We start from the raw sequence: 26,520 nt of genomic DNA, 5'->3' as shown, positions 1-26,520 counted from the left end.
CCACAGAAAATTTGACTTGTACCTCAGTTTGTAAAATCAAGAGAAAGTCACACTTTCAGTAGATGTCTATGGGGCAACGCATACTGGTACATATATTGTTAAATATGTACAAACTTATGTTATTCCATACAAAATACATCAGTTATGTGAGCTTTAAAGCTTAATTTTAGGGGCGTGACTGCAGTTTTAGGATAACAAACTTCTGGTTTACATTTATCCTTTTGGCAGGCGTTTTTATCAACAGCGACTTACAGTGCATTACAAGGAAGTATACAGTTTATCAGTATGTGTGTTCCCTGGTATTGAACCCATAACCTTTGGGCTGCTAACGCAATGCCAAGCTACAGGAATACCAGACATAAATCTTAAATGGATAGTTAACCCAAAAACTTTGTCACTATTTACTAGGGGTGTGACGGTTCACAAAACTCACGGTTCGGATCACACTACGGTTTGGAGGCACGGATCAGATAATTGTTCGGATCAGCAAAAAAATCTAATAACAATCATTAATGACACAGACTTCAGTAGGTTAATTGTGGTTACTGTCTCTTTAAGATTAGCACTGTTGAGAACAGAAATATTTTATGTTCGCTAGCTTTTTGAAACGCGTCTCTCCGTGTATGCACTATTGAGTGCACTTAAAGCCTTTGAAACACGTGCAAATGATAAACCTTCCCTATTTAAATGTGCGTATTAATCCGCAAATTGAATGCGAGCCGCACCGTGTGGATCACGGATCAACTGCGATCCGTCACGGCACTACTATTTACTAGGGATGCACCGAAATGAAAATTCTTGGCCGAAACCGAAAATGAGGAAACCCAGGCCGAAAAACCGAAACCGAAACACCGAAATAAATTATTATGCCAATTATTAGTACAAATGCATTTATGGCTGTCACTGTGTACTAACTTTACTAGGGGTGTGTGACAGATCACAAAACTCATGGTTCAGATCACATTACAGTTTTTGAGGCACGGATCGGATTATTTTTCAGATCAGCAAAAAGGGGGTGGGGAAAATCTAATAACAAATAAAGAAATTACAAACATTTATAAAAAAGAATAAAGCTGCACATTAATAAGGGCTAACATTAGCATTAGGTACAGAAATCAAATTAAATGAGTCATAACACTGTCTTTATTGTATAAATTAAATATATTATTATTTTTAGAGCTATTTGTCTCTTTGTTAGACTTAAGTAGGTTAATTGAGGTTATTGTCTCTTTAAATAAGCAGGCTTCACGGTATCGACGGGCTGCCGTGCATGACTGTAATCTATACATAAACTTAAGACATAAACAAATGTTTTTATTAGAAAAAGAATACTTTGGAGATAATTTTGTTTATATGTGCCCTGTCAATAACAGAAAGATTTTACGTTCGCTTGTTTGCGTCTCACTCGTGTGTGCACTATTGAGGGCACTTAAACGCGCGTGCGCACACAGAGAACGAAGGCGAATCCCAAACAGCGCAGCATAAAAATGTCACGTTGTTTTTCATTGCTTTATTCGGCACATGTATGTTAATGGACTATACAGTATGAGACACATTTGCGCGACTCTCTCTAAAGTTTACACATCAAGAGTTCTGATCTTTGAAGAGCGTACTCACTGTGATGATCACGTCTGGACCGGACACATCCGCAGGTGCCTCTGTGCGTACTTTAGCGCCTTTTTGCGGTTAAATACATCCACGCCGCATACATGTTGCTTCAGACAAGCATGTGCAGGTCGCGGTTTCTGTTTCCGTCATCACAACATTTCGGCTGTATTGTTTCGGTGATAAAAGTGGCCGAATATTCGGTGCATCACTACTATTAACTCACTCTCATGTCATTTAAACCCGAATGTCTTTCTTTGTTCTTCAAAATTCAAGCACAGATTTTTTTGTTTTTGTTTTGGGTTTTCTGGTTACTATGGGAGTGGATGATGACTGATGTGGTCTCAATCTCCTGCCATAACCAGAAAACCATTCAAGTTTTAAAAGGACATTTATGTGTAAAATAAATAACTCAACTCGACTTGTGTCATACATTGATATCAGCTTTTCAAATCTGGTAAAAAGATCTCCTTTCATTGAGGATTTATAAGCATATATGTCTAAAAACGCAAAAAAACCTTTTCGTTTTTGACATGTTCGGCTTTTTCTTATGGGAATTTTGACATTTTGTTATAAGTATATAGCCCAGAAGCTATTGCAATGTTCTTCCTACAGTCGTTTCGAATCGATCAGAATAATGCTCACAAATCAAACAACATGAGAGTGAGTACAGTAAATAATGATAAAGTTTTCACTTTTGGGTGAACTATCCCTTTAAGTATTAGGGTGTATTCACACCTGCCTTGTTTGGTTCGATTGAATCGAACTCAAGTTCGTTTCCCCTCTTGGTGCGGACCTTTTGGGCAGGTGTGAATACAGCAATCGAACTCTGGTGCGGACCAAACAACCGCACCGAGACCCAGCTGAAGAGGTGGTCTCGGTCCGGTTCCAAACGAACTCTAGTACGATTCGTTTAAGGTGTGAACATGTACCGACCTCGATTCGCACCAAATGTATTATATTATTGTTATTCTGCTAGTGTGAGAAGCGCTATCAAGCAGTTTATGTAGTGCATGCTGTACAGCAATGATTTTGAATACCTTTATTGTAATAATAAACTTTTTATTTATTTGCTTAACTTAGGTGAGTTTGTCCATGTTTATATTGTTGTAGTTTTATATTCATTAAGAAATGCAAGCCAATAATTTTTTTCAAAAAATATAAGGATCTTAAGATTTTTTTTATGTTATAAGGCGGGTAAAATGTTTTCTGTCTATTCGTTTCGTTAAATAAGCGAGTAATTTTAATAATTAATTGTTGTTCTGTTTTAATAAAAATACGAATAAACACATATAAAGCATTCATAGTAATGGAAAATTATGAGACGCGCTATCAAGCAGTTTATGTCGTGCATATAGCCTACTGTACGGCAATGATTTTAAATACCTTTGTTGTATAGCAGAATATTATGCATACAAACAGCGCATCTAAATCCGCGTAATTTAACTTTTCCGCGGTTGCGGAACAAAACGCAAAATCAAAAGAAATGTCTTGCCAACCTGCTTTATTTATTTCATGGCAAAATAATAGCAGTAATTTAAAATGTCTTATTATATTTTTTATAAAATTATCTAATATTCTTTGATACAGAGTTAGACAACTTGGTAAACATTTCTGGCTTTATTTTACTTCAATCTTTCTCCAGCACCATGCACCCTATTACCAGCAACACCGTGCCCCACAAACAACAGTCAATCAAAATCTCCTGTGCACATATTACTACATTTTTATTTTATTTTAAAGTTTTTAATTGTTATCTAGTATAATTAATTATTTTCATACATACGTGAAAGGTCTGTGTGAACTGTGTGTCGCACCTGCTGTCTAATGACAATAACTGGGTGAAGCAATGATGCATTTCAATTTACTGTTTTTTAGTCCTTATATTAAGTTGTTGGAAACTTAGGACACAAAAGAAAGGCATCTGTCCACTACCATCTCATCTCAGCGTTAGCAAACTTGTGCATGCTGTCAGCGCGTGAGGACCGATCTTTTTCCTTTTAGGCTTTGAACTTGAACGGTCCGGTCACAACTTTTTAAAAAGCAACCGTAAAAAAAACAAGATTACGCAACGCACCTCTCTCAGTGTTGGCGATAAGGATTGAGTCCTATGTTCTCATTAATATCATTTATCAAATATTTATGCGGCTGAAGTGGTTAATTATTTTAATATCATTTTCCTTAAATCATCTTGGCAAACCACTGTAAAACAGCTGTCTAGGTTAATCAAAAAACAAGCAGTGTCTGTATCTTGAGGTTGTATTTATTTTTCATATTTTCATTTTGTTTCTCTGTTCTTATTATATCACTGACTGTTTACTTAATTATTGAATTACTTGAGAACTTCTAATTTAATATTATACAAGCATTGGTATCATAATTAGAGAGAAAATATATATATATTTTTGCGCAAATTTCTGGAAATTACTGCTACAAAATTACCTTCATTTTGATCGCAAAAATAAATCGTGAAATCCTGGAGGGACTGTTTGAATAATCTGGATAGATATATTTGTATGAATAATGAAAGCCGTGTATACAGCGCATCTCTCTATCTGTGCGGCGCAAAAGCCTGATAACTTTTTACCTGATACATCTTCTGCACAGCGCAACTGTCAGAACATGCTGTCTATGATGTCTTTGCAAAATATATATAATATATAATAATATAATATCGTTTAGATGACATTAAATTGTGTGCTTCTCAATATAGTATCGGCATTGTTTTACCTGCTGATAATCAGTAACAGAACAAATATTGCATTATTAATTATCTCCATTATTTTGCTCTTCCTGCTGTCCCCCACCTGATAATTTCTGTCCAATGAATGAATGACCTTAATACACATGTGGTTCTGTTTACAAATTTTGGTTCACTTGCAAAAAGGGCAGTGTGAATGCGAACCGCAAAATAAAAAACATTTGGTCCGGACCAAAGCAAGTGAACTAGCGGACTTTCCTGGTATGAATACACCCTAAGAAACACTTTTAGTTAGTATTAAACCCTTTGCCAAGTTAGTAGGTTTATAGTCATGACATGTGTTTCAAAATTGTTTTTACAAACTGTTTACAAACTTTTCCAAAGATTTCCAGTGGTTATCAACAAGAATTTGAACTTCTTTCTGAACAGATAACTGAATGGGTTGTGAGTTCAGACCCCACAGGTGTTGATCTGTGAACTACAGTAACACACAGCACTTAACCTCAGTGTACTTCAGAGGTATTGACACTGTAATAGGCACTTCAGAAAATAAAATGCTTTTTGCTTCTTCTCAGGCACGCAATAAAGAGCTGGAGGGCCTTCAGCCGTACGTGGAGGAACTAAAAGCTCAGGTTCAGTCGATGGAGGGAACGAAGGGCTGGTTTGAACGCAGGCTCAAGGAAGCAGAGGTGCAGTGTTTTATACAAATGGGTACTGTTAATGTTTAGTCTACCTGTGGCTCTATCAATATCAATCTGACCACTTGATGTCAGTGTTGTTTATGGCGTCGCACTTTACTTTATAATCTGAATGGTAAAGGATTTTGAGGGTTCATTTACTTGTGCAATTTAAAGTTTGCATTGATCATAAACTATCATCATGTTTATGTTGTATTTGTGTTTATTGATCAGGAGACTATGGAAAATAAAGTTCTGGAGCATTCAGAAGAGATCCAGAGACTGCAGCGAGAACACACAGTTCAGCTGGAGGTACACCCGTTTATCTTCTCCATTTACATCGACAGATCTTAAAGGCCTGAGTTTATGATGCATACGTTGTTATTATACATATTTATAGGCTCGCCCTCTCACACCAGAGGGCTTTAATGTGCCGGTGCTTGACTTAAAATCCAAACAAATGTGTCATTTTAAAGACAGCTTAAAGGTCATACTCTCTTTAATAGAAAGAATAATCTCTTTAAATAGGTTGATAATGTGCACTTGAATCTGAATATCACTACGGTGAGGGAGTGGCTATGCGGATCGTGCACATTCTTCTGGGATGCACTCTTGCGGTTATGTGTGGGTGACCTAAAATCAATCATTTCAGCTCTTGTCCGGTCCTGATCCCACCCTGTGCTTTCGTCTCCCTATCTTCTGCTGTCAAATACAAGCAAAATCCCTGCTAATGGAGGCTTGGTTACATCAGCAAGAAGGAAAAGTTATTTCAGGAGAAGTAGTTAGGCTATGACAATCTGATGTAAGATTAGCAAAAGTGTTTCTTCAGAATAACATCCACTGTTTACAATAAATGTATTAGGGCGCATTTAAGTTGCATGTTTGAAGTGACTCAATTCAGATTTTTTTCTCCTCATGTAGCACAGATCGGATATGACCCATGAACGTGTAAGTAGCAAAAAGCGCATAGATACCGATATTCACCAATTGGTTTCAGGTCTCATTCATATGTGGAAATAAATCGGATACATGCATTCGCGTCCGCAATGTAAGCAGACAAATTGGATATTCCCATCTAAAGATGTGTTTTGCATCATTGAAAATGTGACACTGGAAAATGACGCCAACTCAGGTGGACACAATTGCGATCACATGACTCAGGGGTCCTTGAAATCCTTGAAAGTTTGTGAATCTGAGGAAAAAAAATCAAGGCCCTGGGAAGTTTTTGAAAATATACATACATAGATACAGGTCATTGTATTTACAGGAAGTTTTCTGGAAAAAAATCCATATTATTCCCTGTGTAGTGTAGGATAATATCATAAAATTTCTAGACTTTTTAAGCACACGTGCTAAACTGTTCGCTTTAAATGCTTATATCTTCTGTATGTGAATGTTGATTCATATCAAAATGCTTTTTTGCATAGTTGTGTTTGACACATGAACCCGTCTCGGGTTACGTATGTTACTGTTGTCCTCTCAGAAGGGAACGAGACGCTGCGTCTCTCTTGCCATACTTCCTGCGTCCCTGTAACGCCGTCTTTGGCAATATTTCAGATAGTGATATACTTCCTGGCTCCCGCATCACCCTGTCTTTGTCGTTAAGCCTCACCATTGGTTTGAATTTGATATACACATTCAGACACACTTACCCCTTGAGGAGTCCCCAGAGTGTCACCACAGTGACACAGCGCGAGTTCCCTCGAAAGGGAACTGAAACAATGTATCTTAAAAGGTAACACGATGTAACCTTACTGTCACTTGAAATGTGTCCCCCATTTAGTCCTTGAATTTGAGAGTGTTGGACCTGGAAAGTATTTAAAAGGTCCTTGCATTTGAAGTTAACTAAGGTGTGGGAACCCTGCATATCGCAACATTTTACTTTCTCTGTGGCTTAAGCTCTTCTGGGTCCGTATGCCTACCTTGAATTGTTTTCCCAAGTTTTAGTGTAAATTCTGATATCGGATACAAGTCGCTTTTAAAAGACGATGTAAACAGGTTGTCAAAAAATCAGATACAGGCAACAAATCAGAATTGGGCATCAAGATTTGCAGTGTAAATCCATCCTTATAGACAACCTTGTTAAAATAGGAACTACAAATTTATTAGTGACTTTAAGTAAGTAAATAGGGTCCATTTAGGCTTTTTTTGTATTGCATTTATGTTAAAGTTGTGTATGCAGACATTTTCTGATTTTAGTGAAGAACTTTTTTTCATTCCTCCTCCATTCAGGCTAAAGCTGCAGAGGTGGATGCTGTCAAACAGCAAGTGACAGAGCTGGAGAAGGAGAGAGAAGATCTCAAAAACACAATCGGCAAACTGAAACAGGTGTGTGTGTGTGTGTGTGTGTGTGTGTGTGTTTGTGTGTGTGTGTGTGTGTGGGTGTGTGTGGGTGTGTGCCGGTTTCCTCATGGCTCTACTGGAGTGTCTGATCCTCAGTGTGATGAGAAAGCATGTGTTTTAAGATGCTAAATAAAGCAACACTCAGATGGAAGATATTATGGGGGTGTAATGGTTGGAGCTCACCAGTAATTTCAAATGTAACTTAACAGTAGGATGATGGGATTGTTGGACTGTTTGTCTATGTCTACACACTCAGTATCGCTCATTTGTTGCTGGCTGCTCGTCTGCAATGTGACTTTTTTTTAGAGCAACAAAGCTGCTGTTTGATGGTGTCATCTAACCATTAGATATTTTTACTATGACTGAAATGATCTTTTGTAGCATATATTTTGTATATATTTAGTAAAAAGTTAAAGTAGTACTGAAAAAATAAGTTATTTCAAAAACATTTTTAAAATTTTTATGTGTTTTTGTATATTTGTCCTGATGTATGCTGAAAACAGCTCTGTTTTCTAAATAATCTTTGAGAAATTATGTAAAAAATCATATTACACTAAACTAAATTATAATTTGTTAGTCAAGGTGGTAGGGTTGGGCGGGGCCAAGGGTGTGCCAATCAAAGGGGCGGGGCGTATGCGTCATGATGAAAATTTTAATATTTTAATAAAATAAATAAATAAAATATTTATTTTTAAAACACTCAAATAAAACTTAATTTTGAAGAAACTATGACAAAAAATAAACACATACTAGATTATTAATGAATTTTAATGTTTTTAACAGATACCTCTAATGGGAATAGCTGCGTTATGAAGTGAAACTAAAGGGTTAATAAACACAAACTAAAGCAGATGTTGTAGAACGTCTGGCAAACGATAATAGATAGTGCAAAAATGGTAAAAACTGATTATTTCCCACTATTAATTACATTATCTGAAAGGAGTGTAACTACTGTAGCATGTAAATAATGCACATGAATAAAGTGAGCAAGAGCGCTCAACAATTATATCTAATCAACAGGCACGTGCAACCTAGCTAGCAGGTTGCTCAAACAACAAAATCACCAGCTAACTTACTTTAAAATTAGAAGAACTATAGACTAATACAATAACAGGCTTGATTAACCCCAAAACCACTAAAGTCCACTTACAGTTCTCATGGACACGTGTTTTATCAACTGGCTGTCCTCCAGACATGACGCAGCAAGTCTTATCTCATTTCGACCGTGTGGTGCGCGTGCACGCTCGCAGTGTGAAGCACGTTCACGCTATTCTCCGAGATGTTTTATCAACTGGCTAGTTATCCTCCAGACAGTGATGGTCTCCGGACCACGTCTTTCTCATTTCGGCTGTGTGGCGCGCGTCCCCGCATGCGGTGTGATGCGTGTACGCGCTATTCTCCGAGATGAACTTGACGGCCTTTTGTGCAGCAAATAATTTTTTTTTTTGGACAAGTTAGTTAAGGCGGTAGGGTTTCCAAGCTTAGGCGGGCCGCCTAAGCCTGTAACCCTGAGTTACACCAGTTGACACAGACCGGTTACACAAGATTTGACATTTTTCCCTCAAATATTCTTTCACTTGAAATAAAACGAGACATTTAAGACTTGGTCCTCAAAATGAATGTATGCAAGTAATCTGCAAATTTATTTTTGAAATTTTAACCCTTTTACATTTAATTTATCCATACGGACACAAAATAATTAACGTCACGTGAAATCATTAACCCGTGTACATTTATATACTTGGCACACTTTTATTCAAAGAAAAGTCAAAAAGTAGGTTTAAAAATACAATTAGCATATTTTTCAGAGTTGTCAAAGTAGCTTTGGGGTCAATTTAAACCCAAACATAATAGGAGGGTCAAATACCCGATGCCTGAATTACACATGTGGATTTAAAGGCGGAGTCCATGATGTTTGAAAGCCAATGTTGATATTTGAAATCACCTAAACAAACACGCCCCTACCCCAATAGAATCTGGACCTTCTGTTGATAGACCCGCCCCACACATACGCAAACCGGCGTTTGATTTGATTTGATTGGCTATAAGTGTGTTTTGGTAGTCGGCCCGTCTCCTTTTCCAACGCGTTTTTCAAACATCGTGGACTCCGCCTTTAATGTTTTGTAAGCTAAAAAAAATCACATGGTAAATCATACAAAGTAATCAAAATGCAACTTTTTTGTGGTTAAATTAATTGATCATATTCCAACATAAAAATGAACTGTTTTGGTAACCGGTCCTTAAAAACCTTCTGTATTTTAGTTTTCAATGACGACATAATGTTAAATATATCAAATCTGAAAGGGAAAATATATTACAAACTGAAATGTGTTCATGAAATACAAACTCGTTGATAAAACTGAAACTTTGAAATGAATTAAATCGTTGGTCTTAAAATAAGGATATATGCTAAACTTCTGTAACATTTGTATGTGTATTTCAGGAAATCAAAGATGTAGTGGATGGACAGAGAATCCTGGAGAAAAAAGGCAGTTCGGCGGTAAGTAAAGCCCTTCAAACAGATAGGAAAAAAAGATGAGTCAGGGCTTTTCTTCTCTCCATTTCCCAGAAAGTGAATTAATATAGTCCCAGGCGATGGCCAGCACACCTCTCTGCCCTACAGACCTTAAAAGAGACCTTTCTTTGATAAGGACTTTTATCAATGCTCTGTCCTGTCCTATCATCACTGTCTATCAGCTTTCAGACAGTTAGTCGATCGTGTCTTCCTTTGTTTCCATCTAAAGAAGCTCTCCAGAATTTTAGCTCTATAAATAAAGATTATTTGATGTAAAGATTTCTTTAGGTTTTTTGGAAATGTTTATTAGTTAGGTTATAAAGGTGTCTCTTTTGGGAAATTCATGCTTAAGAGTAATAATTCTGACATAATCCTGAATATAAGTGATGAAAATTTTAATCTGTCTTCACCAATGAATTAATGTAATATGTAAGGAATAATTGATAGCGGGCCATTGAATTATTCTAAAATAATTCATACCCAAGGTGGAAATGTGGCACGACGCCAAGCGGACATTGCTCTGGTGGTTATTTTAATACATTAGACAGGTCAGGTGTTCATTTATTGAAAAATAATGCATAGCCATGGAAAATTTCTCAGCCAATCAGAATAAAGCATTCAACAGCCGTGTGGTATAACTCACTAGTCATTCAGACAACCCACCACCTATTCAATTTTAAAAGTGTATAGTCTGCTAATCCATAGGAACACATTTCTAGGGAACTTGGGTAATTTATACCTTAAATTCTTTTTTGGATAAAAGCACATGCAAGTGCTTCAAAAGAAGGTTTTCATTATGTTAATTCTCATCATCTGGTTAAATAAGAAAGCTTTAAAAGCTGTTTTTCATCAACATTACACAAAATGCATTCAAACTGTAGTTTTGGGCAGCGTTAACAAGTACAACTTAGTTGGCATGACCTTACTCAGTCAATATTAAAGATGTCGTAGAATGTAAAACAGTATTTACATAGGCATAGATGAATAATAAGAGTTGTGTACATGTTAATGATATATCGTGAGCCTTTTGTATCCTCCTTCTTATGTAAGCTTGTGCATGCAAAAAAAAAAAAAAAAAACGCTGGAAAAAAGAGCAATCTCAACATAACACCAACTGTGATGTTACAGTCCAGATGAACGCCCCCAACATTAAATTAAGTACAATGATGTTACAATGCTAAAAACAAAGTTGTGACTGCTGAGTTAGAGCTATATGCTAGTTAATGCTATATGCTAGTTAATGATATATGCTAGTGTTAAGGCTGAAGTTCTACTATTGATGTTACAGTTACGTTTTGCAGGTCCATACTAAAAAAAAAACACAAACTTACCACTCAGAAAAGTCCATTAACAATCTCCAAACAATTGATTATTCCTCAAAATCTGTATCTTCATCTGATACAGACTCAAACATAAGATCTGTTTACACACACACACAGAACTACTGAAGGAGATACAGCCAATCAGACCAGAGCTCAACATTATTATTCATGGCCCTTTCAAACAAGATAATAATAGACCATTTCATTATAAAGACAAATCCTAGGGTTGTAAATGGACATGTAAAACTGACTCTGGATCATTATTATTTCAATGCATTCTTTGGCACCTTTAAAGATGCCAAGGTTATATTTTCACAGAATGTTCTTTACATCATATATGTTAATGTGAAACATATTTCTATAAAATCCATGTATTTACAAAATCTCTCTTTTCTTTCACAGCTGAAAGACTTAAAAAGACAACTCCATTTGGAGAGAAAACGAGCAGATAAACTTCAAGAGCGTCTGCAGGAGATCCTAACCAACACTAAGACTCGTACAGGTACAAACTCTTCTGTTGAATCACAATTTAATTCACCTTTTTTAGCTGATAAATCAGTATGGTAAATATAGGACATAAGGCTGTTTTAAAGGGATAGACCACCCTCTCGACTCTTGACCTGAGTGATTTTAGCTGTGTTAAGCTGTTCAGCTGCTTTTACATCAGACATGGATGACATGAAACATTTAAAGCAGAGATGTAAATATGCAGAGCTAAGCATGAATGAGGAAGCAGATGGGCGCGTCCTCACTGCAGGTTACTACAAATAAAGATTATTTAATAAATGCTGTTAAGCACATATTTGACTTTCATTGTATTTGTTTTTTCTACTATGGAAGTCAGTAGGTTTAATTTGTGTTCAACAGATTAAAGAAACTCATACAGGTTTATAACAACATGATGGTGGGTAATTTTTGGGTGAACTATCTCTTTAAATATTCCAGGGAAGTAATTTTTAATCCTGAATATTTTGTGAGTGGAAAACTTGTATGGTACTTCCAACATGCCTTGAACTCAGACTCTTTTTAGTACCCTGGTGTATATGTTTAACATTGACTCAAATCAACACAATGTCTCCGCTTTAAAGGCATTAATTTTTTTAAACGGTGACTCAGGTGAGGATGAACCCAACACACAGCAAGGGCCAAAGCCGGGGTTTTAAATATTTGATGGATCCCACCTCTAAAAATACTGCTACAGATCCATGCATACGTGCATTTTCTCTCTGTAGACGGTTGGCCATGCCAGGGCACTCCTCTTTTGCGGCATTTATAATTTAAACGACTGTAAATGTTTAATGGTTGCTCTACAGAAAGTTTAGAATCAGACATTTTAAAGCAGGAGCTTTATGTTTGTCAAGAGGTCAGAAGGATTTAAAGTCCATAAGTACACATACACATGCATAGTGATAGTAGTTTATGGGCTCAATTTTAGACAAGAGATGAAAGATAATTTAAAGAAGATATTATTAATGACTTTTACTTATTTTACTTTCTTTTCAGTCCCTCCATAAAAACGCGATTATGCGATCGCATGATTTAATGCATTATCAGCCAAAGTCGGCATATTTATGTGCGGGCTGCATTTTTAAATACGCCGCACTTTCGTCACATAAATAGCTGATTTCTGCTCGCAAAATATGCAGGCTTGCATGATTTCATAATCCCCGCATTTTCGTAGCAAAAAGTCACATATATCTTGGCAGAAAGTTGAAAAATGTTGCATTTACTTCACACATGCGCAGCCACTTGTTGTCATGGAAGTGACGTAATAATGCATTGTGAACATCATTGAAAAGCTGCAAACAGTTTGTGCAATTGCGCAGTTTGTTCAAGCTTGCACGGTTTGTGCAAGTTCGCGCAGTTTGCGCAAGTTCGGGCAAGTGATTATGTAACTGATTTAAGTAACTGGATTTAAGTTTGCAGAGTTTTTGCAAGTTCACGCAATTTTGGCAAGTTCCCGCAATTTCATTGCATAAAATTGCATAAATATCCGGCATATTCCATCGCATTTTTTAAGAAAACATGCCGCAAGATCAAGGATTTTTGCCCGCAACAATCACAAAAAAATATTTTTTTTGAAAGTACTGTCTGATTCAAAACCTATCGGGCTTTCTATGCTTTCTTCTCCTTATTCAGCACCTTAACTGAACTTCAACCCCTTTAAGTAACTGATTTAAAACCATTTTTCTACACCTTTCCATATTTTATATTCAGACGTTGCAGAAAATGTGTGCAATTTATCTTTTGTGTAAAAAAAAAACTAAACTAAGTAAAACATCAAAAGTCATAAGCATAAATCAAACAACTCTTTACATTTTATGGACCTTGTTTTCATTATATTGAAATAGTTTAGTGCGATGTACACCAGACAATAAAAACGAAAGTATAAAAAAGCTTTAACTTCAACTTCTAACATTCACTTACTAAAATTGTTATCTCTAGAGAACTTGGTTAAAGCAACAGAACATACAAAGTTAAGATAACTAAGACCACATGGAACCTACAAGCTTAGCAGAACGACAGCCATCCTACATATCCCCACCTGCTGAGTGTTTATTTTTATTATCATGACGATGATTCATTTTGATAATGCATTTAGATCGCAATAAGTGTGTAGAAGTTTTATCTCCTCCTCACACATTTTACCATGTGTTTATCCAGCCTGCAGAGATCCAGAAGGTGCCTTCAGATTCCATCTGTTTATGATGAAGCCCACTGTCGCATCTTCAAATCTTCCTGTCTGTATGTGTGCAGGTCTGGAGGAGTTGGTGTTGTCAGAAATCAGTTCCCCGAGCCGTACGCAGCAGACCGGTGACAGCAGCAGCATTTCTTCTTTCAGCTATAGGGAGATCATGAAAGATGGAGCGTCCGCACCCAGCACCAATAAGGTAGATCGTGTGAACTGCATGAGTGCTGTCTCTTGATGCTTTTTTATTTAGCTCCCAGGGCTCCATTGCTTTTCTGTCCACAATCTGATGAAATTCCATAAATACAGTCTGCTGGTGAATAAATGGGAGCGAAAATTGTTTGACGTGACATGCTAGGAGTTACTTGAGGCACGCGAGTGTGTTCTAGTACAGGGGTTTTCAAACCGGGGTCCAGGGACCCCCAGAAAATTTAAAAGAAAAAAGACCAAGCAAAAGTAACTAAAGTCTACGTGTAGACAATTATTTAAGTTTGTTAACAATTTGCTCTCTTTATAATATCACAATTACTAATTTTTATTAGTAATTTTATTAGTAATTTTTAAAGTGTAGTTTGTTAAGGATTTGTTTGCTTGCTCCAGGGACTGTATGTGATAACTTTAAATGATCTACAGTACTGTGCAAAAGTCTTATATGGCGTTTAATCAGACCCAAAAGTCGAGATACGAGCGCGCAGAACACTATTCGCGCGCGGACAAGCGTCCTCGCGAGCGCGCAGAATACAGTTCGCGCGCGGAAAAGCGTCCTCGCGAGAGGGCACCTCCGCTCAGCGCGCACAAATGTAGTCACGCGAGCAAAGGCTTGGATGAGCGCTCGCTCGACTCTTTCTATGCTCTCACAGCTGCACCACACGCGCTCGCTCGATCAAGATGACTTTTGGGACTTTGGGGGCGGGACATTGACTGATGTCTCCGCTTCTGTGATTGGTTGTTTGATTTGATTAGTGACACGCATGATCTCTTGTTCCACTATCCGTATCCAGTCAATCTAGGTAGAGAAGACACGTTTATATGACCATTATGTCGGAGCACGTAATTTTAATGATTGCAAAACCAAACAACATTGCCAATTTTATTATGTTTACTGTTTATCATCTTGCATATATACTGTAGGCTACTGACATTGTCAGGTCACATAGTTGGTTCGGACTTAGCATTAGCAAACTGTAGTATAGTCCTGTACAAAACTTTATAAAAAAAGGTGATATTATCTAACAATTGTAATTTTAGTGTACCTTATCAGCATGACAAAGACTGTACATGTATAGCATTTTCAGTTGGGCTGTGTACAAATAAAAGAAGTAAATGTGAGATAGTTAAAAATGTCAAATGGAACAGTAAGATTTTTTTTAAATATACAAAACAAAATAGTATAGTGTAAAGAATATGTAAACAAAGATTACCAGAAATGATACATACAAACACCAACTCACTATAAAGAAATTATGGACTGCTGTGTTGGTGTGTATAAATGTGTATGTGTATATGTTTATATAAAAAAACAAAAAAAACTAGATACTAGTTTTGTTTAATATATTAGTTTTATTCTGTATCTTTTCAGGGTCAAAATAGCATTTAATTTTACTTTGTTGTTGTATTTGAGTTTCCCAATGAGTTTCATTTGCCATAATATGGTTGTTAAATTATCTACATATTAAACAACAAACAAAATGAATACCTTAAAATGAGCATTATTGTTTGGTTATGTTTGGACCCTTAATAAAATTAACCATGGTTTTATTGTAGTAAAAGTGTAGTAACCATGTTTTTTGGTGTATTGATTACTATCAGCAACCCCATGGTTTTACTACACTTACCATGGGTTAACTATGGTTTTTAAAAACCATGGTTATCAAAACCATGGTTATTTTGTGGTTACCATGGTTTTACTACAGTAACCATGTTTTTTTGGTTTTAACTGTAGTAAAACCATGGTTCATTTTTGTAAGGGGAGCTTATTGCATGGTTTAAACAAGACTAATGTTTTAACATAAATTACCTACTCCGACATAATGGTCATATTAAAACATGTTTTCTCTACCTAGATTGACTGGATACGGATAGTGGAACAAGAGATCATGCGTGTCACTAATCAAATCAAACAACCAATCACAGAAGCGGAGACATCAGTCAATGTCCCGCCCCCAAAGTCCCAAAAGTCATCTTGATCGAGCGAGCGCGTGTGGTGCAGCTGTGAGAGCATAGAGAGAGTCGAGCGAGCGCTCATCCAAGCCTTTGCTCGCGTGACTACATTTGTGCGCGCTGAGCGGAGGTGCCCTCTCGCGAGGACGCTTTTCCGCGCGCGAACTGTATTCTGCGCGCTCGCGGGGACGCTTTTTCCGCGCGCGGATAGTGTTCTGCGCGCTCGAGGGGACGCTTTTCCGCGCGCGGATAGTGTTCTGCGCGCGTATAGTGTTCTGCGCGCTTGCGGGGACGCTTTTCCGCGCGCGGATAGTGTTCTGCGCGCTCGCGAGGACGCTTGTCCGCACGCAAATAGTGTTCTGCGCGCTCGTATCTCGCGCTCGCGCGTGGTTTTTGTGCACGCGACTTTTGGGTCTGATTAAACGCCATAGTCTTAGGCCATCAGGCTACCATTAGATTTGTTGTTTTTACAATTGTATAGTGATCATATAAAATTATTTCTCAGTCTCTTTATTAGAATACAACCAGAAAATACAGAAAATGTGTTTGTAGTATTAAAAACTATATTAAAGTATAAGCTGAAGTGTCAAGTATTGAGGGTAAACTCCTCTTGAGCAATAGCAGGAAACTGTAGGATCTCTTGAACCTAAATAAAATTAAATCCTAATTTCTAATTCTAATTGAATGAGTTCAGTGTCCTCAAAAAAGCTTAAGATGTGTTTCGTGCTTAAGATATTTAGTTCTGAAAATTGTTTTGTTTTTAATTTGTACATAATTCCTATATTTTCTGTTTGTATTTAAAAAAAAGAGTCAAAAATAAATATGGATGGACTTTAAAACTCTAAAACAACAAAGCTGGTAATGGTGGCCTAATGGTGCATTCCCACCAGCCACGGTAGAGGTGGCAAAAACACGCTATTCACACGTAGTTGGATGCTTGAACATTTGAGTTCGCTCGCTTCATTCGCACGTGAAAGCAGTGCGTGAAATTCTAGTCATTTGAGACATTCACGCAGACATTTTTGTCATGGGGGGGCTTCTGCGCCTCCGCTGAGACTCCCCCACTCCGCTCGCTTCCTGTACTTCCTGTTCACTACTACAGCAAGGTCCTGATTGGTTAACAGCTCATTTGCATTTTAGGGGCATACCCGAGACGCCACATTTTTGCTCACACCTACAAATTATTATACATGTTAGAATAAATGATCTATATGATATTTTGAGCTAAACTTCAAATATGTACTCTGGGGAAATCAAATATTTGTTTTACATCTTAAAAAGTTGTGAAATGTCCTCTTTAAGATGAGTATTTTTGTATTTTCAAAATACATAAAATACTGGCACGTCCCCCCAATCCCAGCATTCATGCACATAAGCTGCAGCTCTACAACTCAGTGACTTTTCTGGAGTAAGGTGATGATGTCATGGTCAATTTCATTTATGTTTTTTGTGTATTTTCAAAATGCAAAATTGTATGTGTGTTTTATTTCCATGTATTTGTGGCCATCTCTGGCTGTGTGCAATTAATTGATTAATTGTGCTTTTTAATCTGCATATCATGTGAATAATTACAATACAGTACATTTTTAAGCAGTTGACAGCCTTTGTAAAAAATCTAGTAGACCTTCAAATGCATCTATCAAAAGCACAGCGATGTCTAGGTTCCTAATTTTAACCATCAATTTAAAACATAATAGAGGGAAAAAAAGTCCATGCATAAGATGTATTTAATTGTCATCATCTTTCAGTAAGAGAAGCTGATTTATTAAGCCTGAGGGACAGTGAGCCTCAGGAGACAGGAGAGCAAACCCACAGGGACGTTTGTGAGGTGACCTTCTTCTGGTTAAAAAATAGGCTGAGGTTCTCCTTGAAAAGGCCTGACAGGAACAAACTTGTGCATAAGGTATAAAGTAGCCTTTTTATGTGATTGGGAAGGTGATGGAAATCATTCCTGTGACTTTTATTGGACAGCAGCTTGTTTCCCTGGTTTGGTAGCTCCATGTGACTTCTGAAAGTTTTATTTTTTTAAATTAACATGTACTATGTGTTTTGTAGATTGTTTGATCGGAGAAACATTTGCATTTTCTTTCTTCAGGTAAAATAAACCTAAAGTGGACCAGCAGATTTAACAGTCATCGTATGAAGGTCCTTCCTATAATAGTTGTTATACACACCCAAACAAGGTTTGTTTTTCTTCCTTCCACAGTCGAATACCAGCAGTCCTCAATCTCAGCGACCGGCTGACCTTTCAGACGATGAGGTTGGCGAGCTCTTCCAGAGACTTGCTGAGGTCCAGCAGGAGAAATGGATGCTGGAGGAGAAGGTATGGCATTTGCATTAACCAGTCACCGCAGTCTCATTTTACTAAGAAAAGTAAAGCGTAGTAGAGATGCCCAGGTTTACAGGACATATACCGCAGCAACCATTCGGCCGTGTACTCCACAGAGAGCTGTAAGTGCAAAATTGTGTTTTTGGATCGTGAAATATTCATGCAGATATTGACGTTTTCACATTTTAATCGATCGGTCTTGTACAGTAACTATTGGAATGGAGTTGTGTAGTTAGAGCTTTGTCAAGTAACATCTTTCCTTCAGCTTTAAAAGAGACAAGAGTACATACGTGCCAATGTCAGTCCTTATAAACGTGTTATGTCATAAAGTAATTTAATATCTATTAAAGTGTTGTAATTTTTAACTCAAGGAATCTGGAGAATCACACAAGCCTCATTATAACATGTTTTTATGGTTAAACTTCAGAAAGTCTGATAGTTGTTTCTTTTAAAAACTATTTTTAGGTATACTATTTTTATTTTATTTTTTGTTTAGGGGGACACAGTGTGCACAGACATTAACAGTAAAAAAATTAAATATTGGAAGAAGCTATTTTTGAAATGGCATTAATGTTTATTTACACCAACTGTTTAATGCTACTTAAGGGGATGTGTAAACCAAAGTGTTTAAACACGTCTAAAAGTGGCAGTCAGACACCGACTGTGGACGAATGTCAGCGTTTTTATTTTCAGATAAACGCTTTGGTTGCTATGATGTCGTTGAAAGATGCGCCGGTTGGTTGTTGTGATATTTGTCTTGCCACTCCTCTACTGTGATTGGACGGCCAAGTGAGAAGTGACATTGACAAGTTGAAAAGAGCGGCACTTCCATTGGAAACAATTGAAAATGTACGCCCGGGTAAACGCCTTGGTGTACACGCCATTTTATCTAACTGCGTTACATTTATTTCACATTTCATTTTAATTGCACGCTAAGCATACAATTTAAAAAACAATAAAAATCTATTTATATCAGATGGTTATTAGAGAAACGCATTTTTGCATATTTGACCTCAGAGCAGATTAATTAATTAAAACCTTTGTACACAGTTATGTTACATTGATCATTGCGGTAATGCATTTTGGAAGTGTTTTTTTTTTTAATAACAAAATGCACCAATGAGCCCACGACCATGCACAGATTATGGCGCCAGTGCTATTGCGTCTGGGTATTTAATATAAATATTTAGGGGCCAAGCACCGAAGGTGCTGAGGCACCTATTGGAACTGTCAGTATTATTATTCTTCTTCTTCCCCAATGGGAGTCTATGGCAGCCCTATGAACCGTACGTAGGAAAATGATGAAATTTGGCACAGTTGTAGTGGTGGTCTTAAAAAGTCATGTGACCAAAAATGGGGTCTCTAGTCCTAACTCTATAGCGCCACCAGCAGTGCAAATATTCAATGTTCAAATGGTTATAACTTCTGATCCGCTTGATCTATGAAAATTCTACTTAGTACACGTGATTGCTCTCCTCATGCTTGTTGTTTTTAATACCTTACAGTAAAACTCCACCCATTACAGTAGCGGCCATTTTGAAATGTACAGTATTCCGTTTATTCGCTACTCCTCCTTCAAATTTGGTTCAATTGTTATGAATTGTGGCACAGGTGATCTTTGGAGTGAGCCGCACAGAAATGACCGAACAGAATTTTGATATTTATCTTTGTTCAAAAGTAATAAATGCACAAACTTAACGAGGTTGACGCAAAAATGGTTCTGAAGCTGTAGCTCGGTCATTCTTTGATCAATTGAAATGAAATTTGGTACACTTCACGTGGACCATGAACTTGGGGTTCATGCCAAATTTGGTGACAGCGCCACCTATGGGTCATGAGATATGAAAATAGGCTATTTTTGCCCATAACTTCTGAACTGTTTGTCAGAAAATTATGATCTTGATGTCTATGGATTGCTTACCTCATGCCGCATCTGCCGATGTGTATTAGGCCGGGTTTGACCGAACCGCCTGTCCGCCATTTGGAAATTTCACATAGTTTGTTATATTTTTTGAACTATTGGACATATCCGCGCAAAAATTAGTAAGGAGCTTCGACATGATGTCCTGAAGGTACCTGGGAAGTCAGAGTACAGCGCCACCTAGGGGTTATAAACTATAACAGTTCTTATGGAACTGCTTATAACTTCTGAATACTTTGTCTGATATTAATTTCTTTGTGAAATTGTATTCACTGGTTTATGCCGATTGCAACGATACCTCGTTTGTCATTTTCCAACATTCTGTTCATGTGTTATTGTAAAGCATATGGTAGATGATTTTTTCGCTACTCCTTTTACAAATTTTGTTTATTTTATGCCAGGTACTGCTCGTAAAATGTTTGGAGCAATCCACACAGAAATGACTGAACAGATTTTTGATATTCTGTTCTCTTTCTTAGAAATACCACTCCAAAGTTGACCGTGCCTGTGACATTGTCTATTTGTCATAGTAAATTAATGTGATGGTATATTACATTGTATAGCATTACTATACAGAATGATCTTCTTGTCTTCAATCTCACTTGAGCTTTTTGATTCTCATATACATTGTATTTCTGTTAGTTCTGCTCTGCACTGTCAGTTCTGCATCTGTGTTGATTGGCACATGTCAATCCTTGCAGCACCTAAGCTTTTTTTTGCTGCCCTTTGAGCTGTGTTAACTGAGTTGTGCATCAAGTTAACCATATGCCATGAGATTCTGAGGTCATGGGTTCGAATCCCATGTGCAGTGATATTTTGTCTTAACTTTTTTCTCACATAAGTTTTGTGAATCTCATACTATACATTGTATTTCAGTTATTTGTGCTCTCTGTTGTCATTTCTGCACTTTTGGTAATTGCTGAATATCAATGTTTACAGCTCTAAATCTCTATTCTATAGCTTGCACACACCAACTCAGTGGTTTAATCGTTACTCAGTAGCGCATGCGGTAACTGCTGTGCTTTGAGAACCTGAGGTCATGGGTTTGAATCCCAGCTCTTACTTTCACTTATTGAGATTTCCTTTTGTGTTCACTTTAACACGTTCTTCTCGACCTGTCTGGTTTTCCACACGTGTTATATTTTTGCCATCTTTACTGTTGTTGCTCCGCACTGCAGTGGCTCTGCTCTGCATTTGCTTTGCTTAGGGTTCGGCCTCTGTATTGCGCGCTTTCTGCGCTTTGCGCATTTGCTGCGTCGTGTGGTTTTTGCTGTGCTTTGGGTGCTCATTGCGCTGAAGGTGCTTGGCCCCGCAATTGCTGCTTGCAGCTATATTTAATTAATTGTGTCCGGAGTGAAGAACGTAAATAAAACAGTGATGATCTCAGAGAAGTGAAGAAATGAAAATATTTTGCAGAAGATGAATAGTTGCTTAATTGATTTTAAGGTTGCATGCAAAAATCTTCTTGGTCCAAAACTTTGAACATCTTTGAAATCTTTGAGCATATTTAAAGTCTTTAAACGCCCCTGAAGTGACTGCAGATTTGTCCAGGGCAAACATATCAGATGTTTTAATGGACATCAGGCCAGAGATTCAGTACATAGACTTTAAGTTGAAAGTAACGGGATAGTTCACCCAAAGTTTGAAAATCTATCATCATTTCATTTTTCTTATGTTGTTCTAAACCTGTATGATTTTATTTGTTGAATAAAAAAAGAGAATATTTTGATAAATAATGGTAAGGGCACGGTACCCATTCACTTCTATAGTGTTTGTTTTTCCTACTATGGAAGTCAATGTTTACTGTCATTTGTGTGGTTACCGTCATTTATCAAAAATATCTTCTTTTGTGTTCAAAAACTCATGCAGGTTTACAACTGCTTGATGGTGAGTAAATGAAGACAGAATTTTTCATCTCTAAGAGATTTCTCTGTTAGCATCCAAACCACAAAATAACTAGTTTCCTGTCAGCGATATTGTGTTGTTGTGTTTGCTGGCAGTGATCACAGCTGCAACTTCACGATTGTAAAACTGTGACGTGCTTCAGATCTTATCTGTGTGCTTTGTGTTTAGGTCAAACACTTGGAGGTCAGCTGTGCCTCAATGGCCGATGACATCTGTAAAAAGAGCGCCATCATCGAGACGTACGTCATGGACAGCCGAAGAGGTAAGCATCTCTCTCTTTATCTCTGCTGTCCATGCTTGTTTTCTGAATGCAGATGACGTCGACTGATAGACATTTCCATTCTGGCTTTTAGTCTACAGAAAACTGACAGCCACATAAGTAAACAACAATTGGCTATTTCTTTGGCTTCTATGTCTCCTTTGAGGAGTTTTACACTTTAAAGGGCTGTTAAATGGAAAACAGTATTTACCTCGGCATAGATGAATAATAAGATATGTCCTGAGCCTTAAACACGATTGTTTCCTCCTTATGTAAACCTTGTGCATGCAAAAGACCGCTGGAAAACAAACCAATCTCAACATAACACCAACTGTGAAGTTACAGTCGAGATGTACGCCACAACATTAAATTAATTACAATGTTGTTACAATGCTAAAAACAAAGTTGTGACTGCTGAGTTAGCGCTATATGCTAGTTAATGCTATATGCTAGCGTTTAGGCTGAAGTTCTACTATTGACGTTACGTTTTGCAGGTCCATACTGAAAAAAAACATAAACTTACCACTCAGAAACTTCCATTAACAATCTCCAAACAATTGATTATTCCTCAAAATCTGATACAGAGTCAAACATAAGATCTGTTTACACACACACAGAGCTACTGAAGGAGAAACAGCCAATCAGAGCAGAGCTCAACATTATTATTCATGACCCTTCCAAATAAGGCAATAATAAACCGTTTTATTATAAAGACAAATCCTAGGGTTGTAAATGGACATGAAAAACTGACTCTGGATCATTTTTGCACTTAATAAAGCCACAAACCTTCTATGTAGATATTATATAACAATTTAACAGATTATTTAAATGTATTATTTAGCACCTTTAATTTATTAGGGGGATATTACATCGTAACATTTGATTTATGTCAATTTTAAATATATGAAATAAACAAATGTTGCTTTTTGCGATTATTAATGAGATTTGCTCGCCGTGGTGAATATTTTATTGTAAACTTGAAATGCCATGGTCCTAAAATTGCAACTTGTCCGCTGCTAAAATACTTCAATTTTTTACAGCCAAGTTTGAAATAAATGTTTGTTTGTGCCCATGCATATGCATATTTATTGCAGTTGCTTCTATTTTCGTTTCTGAACTTGTGTCCATGCACAATCTTGTATAATGTCCCTATAAATGTTTTATTGGTCCTATTTTTAATGCTGCTATTTTGGTGCCACCGTTCTCAGGTGCACTTGAAAAGCACTTTGCAGTAGGCAAAAAAAACAAGGGCTAATAAACTTGTGAATGTTACATGATCTCCAGATATAACAAGGTTTGTTGAAGGGGGGGTTATATTCTCAACCTTAGACTGCACAGACCACCCAATATCCGCCTGGAGCATTTTGCATGCGAAACTGGGAGTTATATCTTGATATAACGGCTCTTTACTGATTGGTTGACTTTGTGCAATGTCTGCGGGAAGGCACACAGGTTTTATGCACCGTATTTAAAGTCTCTACATATTTTCCACTATTTTACAAATGTGCTTTGTGTACATTTATTGGAACACAACATCTCTGATAACCCCGTCTCTAAATGGCATGTATAAAACAGAAAAATGTATGGCCTTTAGTCATTTGGACGCTCTTTCAGTCAATTTGAGCTGTTACTGGACCATTTATGCTACAGAACCACCAGGCATTTGCAGATGAGGTTTGGCCTCGTGAGGTTAGCTACGTGTGACTGCGGCAAGCTTTGTTTTATATGGAGCCCTGTGCTTCCTCGTAGTCTTTATCTCATTTGCACTTCTCTCTGTTACAGGACCAGTGTGTGTTATTACTGTAATAAAAATTAGTGATGGAGTGATCTATCTGCCAGGACGATTAATAGGCTGATATTTGGCCATTTTGAATGATCTGATTTGGCTCATATCCGTGTCCTCTTGACTGATTAAATGTGTGATCTCCCCTCATCTGTTAAATTTTTTAATAGCGTTCTAGCTCACGTTGTGTGAAAGCATAATGTGTAAAGGGGTGGACGATTATCCCAGTGCAGTGTCTTGCCCCATAGACAATCATTGTACGTTTATTTTAAACACTTTTATCCAAAGTGACTAAGGACCCTATTTTAACGATCTAAGCGCATTGTCTAAAGCGCACGGTCTAAACGGCCGTTTCCGAACCCACTTTTGGTAATTTAACAATGGAAAAAATGGTGTATCAGGGCTCAAAATTAACTTTTTTATTTGGTAGCACTGGTGCTCCCAAATTTAAAGAGTTAGGAGCACCAGCAAAAATGTAGGCGCACTTATCCAAAAATTAAGTACCACAACTACAATGTATATGTTAATAGATTTATTTTATTAAAAATAAAACACCACCACTGGGCTTTACAGATCCTATGGCCAGCATTTAAAATTTGTTCTTCTATTTTAAGTCGCACAAATGCTCCCAAATATATTTTAAGGTCGCACAGATTAAATTTCGGTCGCATATGCAACCAAAGTAGTCGCAATTTCGAGCCCTGTGTATGCGCCAAGCGCACGGCCTAAAAGGGTTGTTCCTATTCTCCTAATGAGTAATGGCTGTGTTTTGGGCGTAACGTGCAAACCAATGAGAGTCTCAGCTCTCATCCCCTTTGAAAGCCATTTGCGCCCGGCGCCATGCCTAATACCCATTTAGAAAGCGAAATTTGCAAACTGAAAAACTAAGCGGAGGAAGAAGACCACCAGTTTAAGATTAATGTTAAAAAAATGGGTTGTTTTTATTTGTATTGAAATTATTTTTGTATTAAAACCTTTAAAAGACGTTTTCTTTCAGTCTTGGAAGTAAAAATAGCTTGCTTTTTATTGCTGTAAATCTACTAATATCTCATGAAATAATTAGCAAATATGCAAGGAAAGGTTTGTACTCTAAAAATACAAACAAGAGATAAAGAATTTACAAATGTGCGGAGGGCCGTATCAGCACTCGGACAGCGCTGTGAGTTTTCAGAGTCATCATATACAATAAATCCGTAGGGTAGCATTTAAAAAACATTTAGAAACAGATGCATTTGTTTAAAGCAAAGCATTTATTTACTTAACAGGCTACAGGTGAAGCAGCTCTTTACGCCTTCTAATGTCCCATAATCCGTCCTCATCTATGTCCAAAATCCTTAAATTTTACATATTTAAAAGCTTTTTTGTGATAAGTCATGTATGTGATAAGCAAACCCGCATTGTCGTCCCGTTTGGCGCATATTTTCCTAACGCGGTCATTAAATAACGATAACAATATTGCACCATAGACTTAAGACCAGGTTTTTGTTGGTCAATGGTTTTTATTGCTCAAAATAGCAACGCGCCAACAATGCGCCTGAACACACCTCATTTTTAGACCAGAACGCCCATATGCGCAAATGCATTTGCTATTTAAACAAAGTCCAGCTAAACGTAAAAATGATAATTGCGCTTGGTTGAAACTAGCAAAAGACACTTGAGTTGCGCATTGCACTGCATTGCACCTGGTGTTTGATAGTGCACTTACAGTTTATTTAAGTTAGATATTTTATTAGTATGCATGTTCCCTGGAATCGAACCTTTGACCTTTTGTGCTGCTAATGCAATGCTCTACCAGTTGGTATATGAACTCTACTTACAGGGCTTTATACAAAACAGATTGCTTGAAAGCAGCTTGACGGTAATGCAAATTTCAAAGTACATCAATATGTTTGGTACAAAAATCAGTTCTGGTTGAAGGATGTTGAATTTTTTATGTGGTAATGAAATTTTTAATTAAAATAAAATGTAATCTTGGATAATTGAGCTTTTACTGTTATAGAACAAACGTGACATTTCCACATGGTGACGTAATACGTAAGGTCACGCTAGCACATCACAAGGCTAAAAGTTGTGGTTTAAAAGTGCATATTTTTATTTTTTAGGCAAAAATAACACAGGTTTGTCTAGATAAACCTGTATGTCTCAGTTAACTAATCCTGGAATGTTTACCTCAAAAAGCTTAATTTCTTCTTGACTGAACAAAGAAAGACACAAACATCTTAGATGACATGGGGGTGAATAAATTATTAGAATATAATATATAATATTGCTCAGAAACTTTCTGCAGAAAAAAACTTAAACTCTCTTCTAT

The 26,520-nt window shown here is 37.1% G+C and overlaps 1 protein-coding gene across 3 annotated transcripts in view; it reads left to right on the top strand.

Moving 5' to 3' along the window:
- gripap1 (GRIP1 associated protein 1) overlaps positions 1-26,520 on the top strand; it is a 65,975-nt gene that overhangs the window by 15,700 nt on the left and 23,755 nt on the right. For all 3 annotated transcript variants that reach the window (XR_010525932.2, XM_065248122.2, XM_065248123.2), the window contains 8 exons: positions 4,882-4,995; positions 5,218-5,295; positions 7,216-7,311; positions 9,770-9,826; positions 11,566-11,665; positions 13,921-14,054; positions 18,219-18,335; positions 22,336-22,429. Coding sequence is in view for 2 of the 3 variants with exons in the window: in XM_065248122.2 (XP_065104194.1) it covers positions 4,882-4,995; positions 5,218-5,295; positions 7,216-7,311; positions 9,770-9,826; positions 11,566-11,665; positions 13,921-14,054; positions 18,219-18,335; positions 22,336-22,429 (790 nt within the window). In the remaining variant the exon portion in view is untranslated. The remainder of the gene's footprint in view (positions 1-4,881; positions 4,996-5,217; positions 5,296-7,215; positions 7,312-9,769; positions 9,827-11,565; positions 11,666-13,920; positions 14,055-18,218; positions 18,336-22,335; positions 22,430-26,520) is intronic.

The sequence above is a fragment of the Paramisgurnus dabryanus genome, chromosome 11 (assembly GCF_030506205.2).
Source record: "Paramisgurnus dabryanus chromosome 11, PD_genome_1.1, whole genome shotgun sequence".
Taxonomy (NCBI): domain Eukaryota; kingdom Metazoa; phylum Chordata; class Actinopteri; order Cypriniformes; family Cobitidae; genus Paramisgurnus; species Paramisgurnus dabryanus.
Note: the sequence above shows the minus strand (reverse complement) of the source record. Positions and strands in the feature narration are given on the sequence as shown.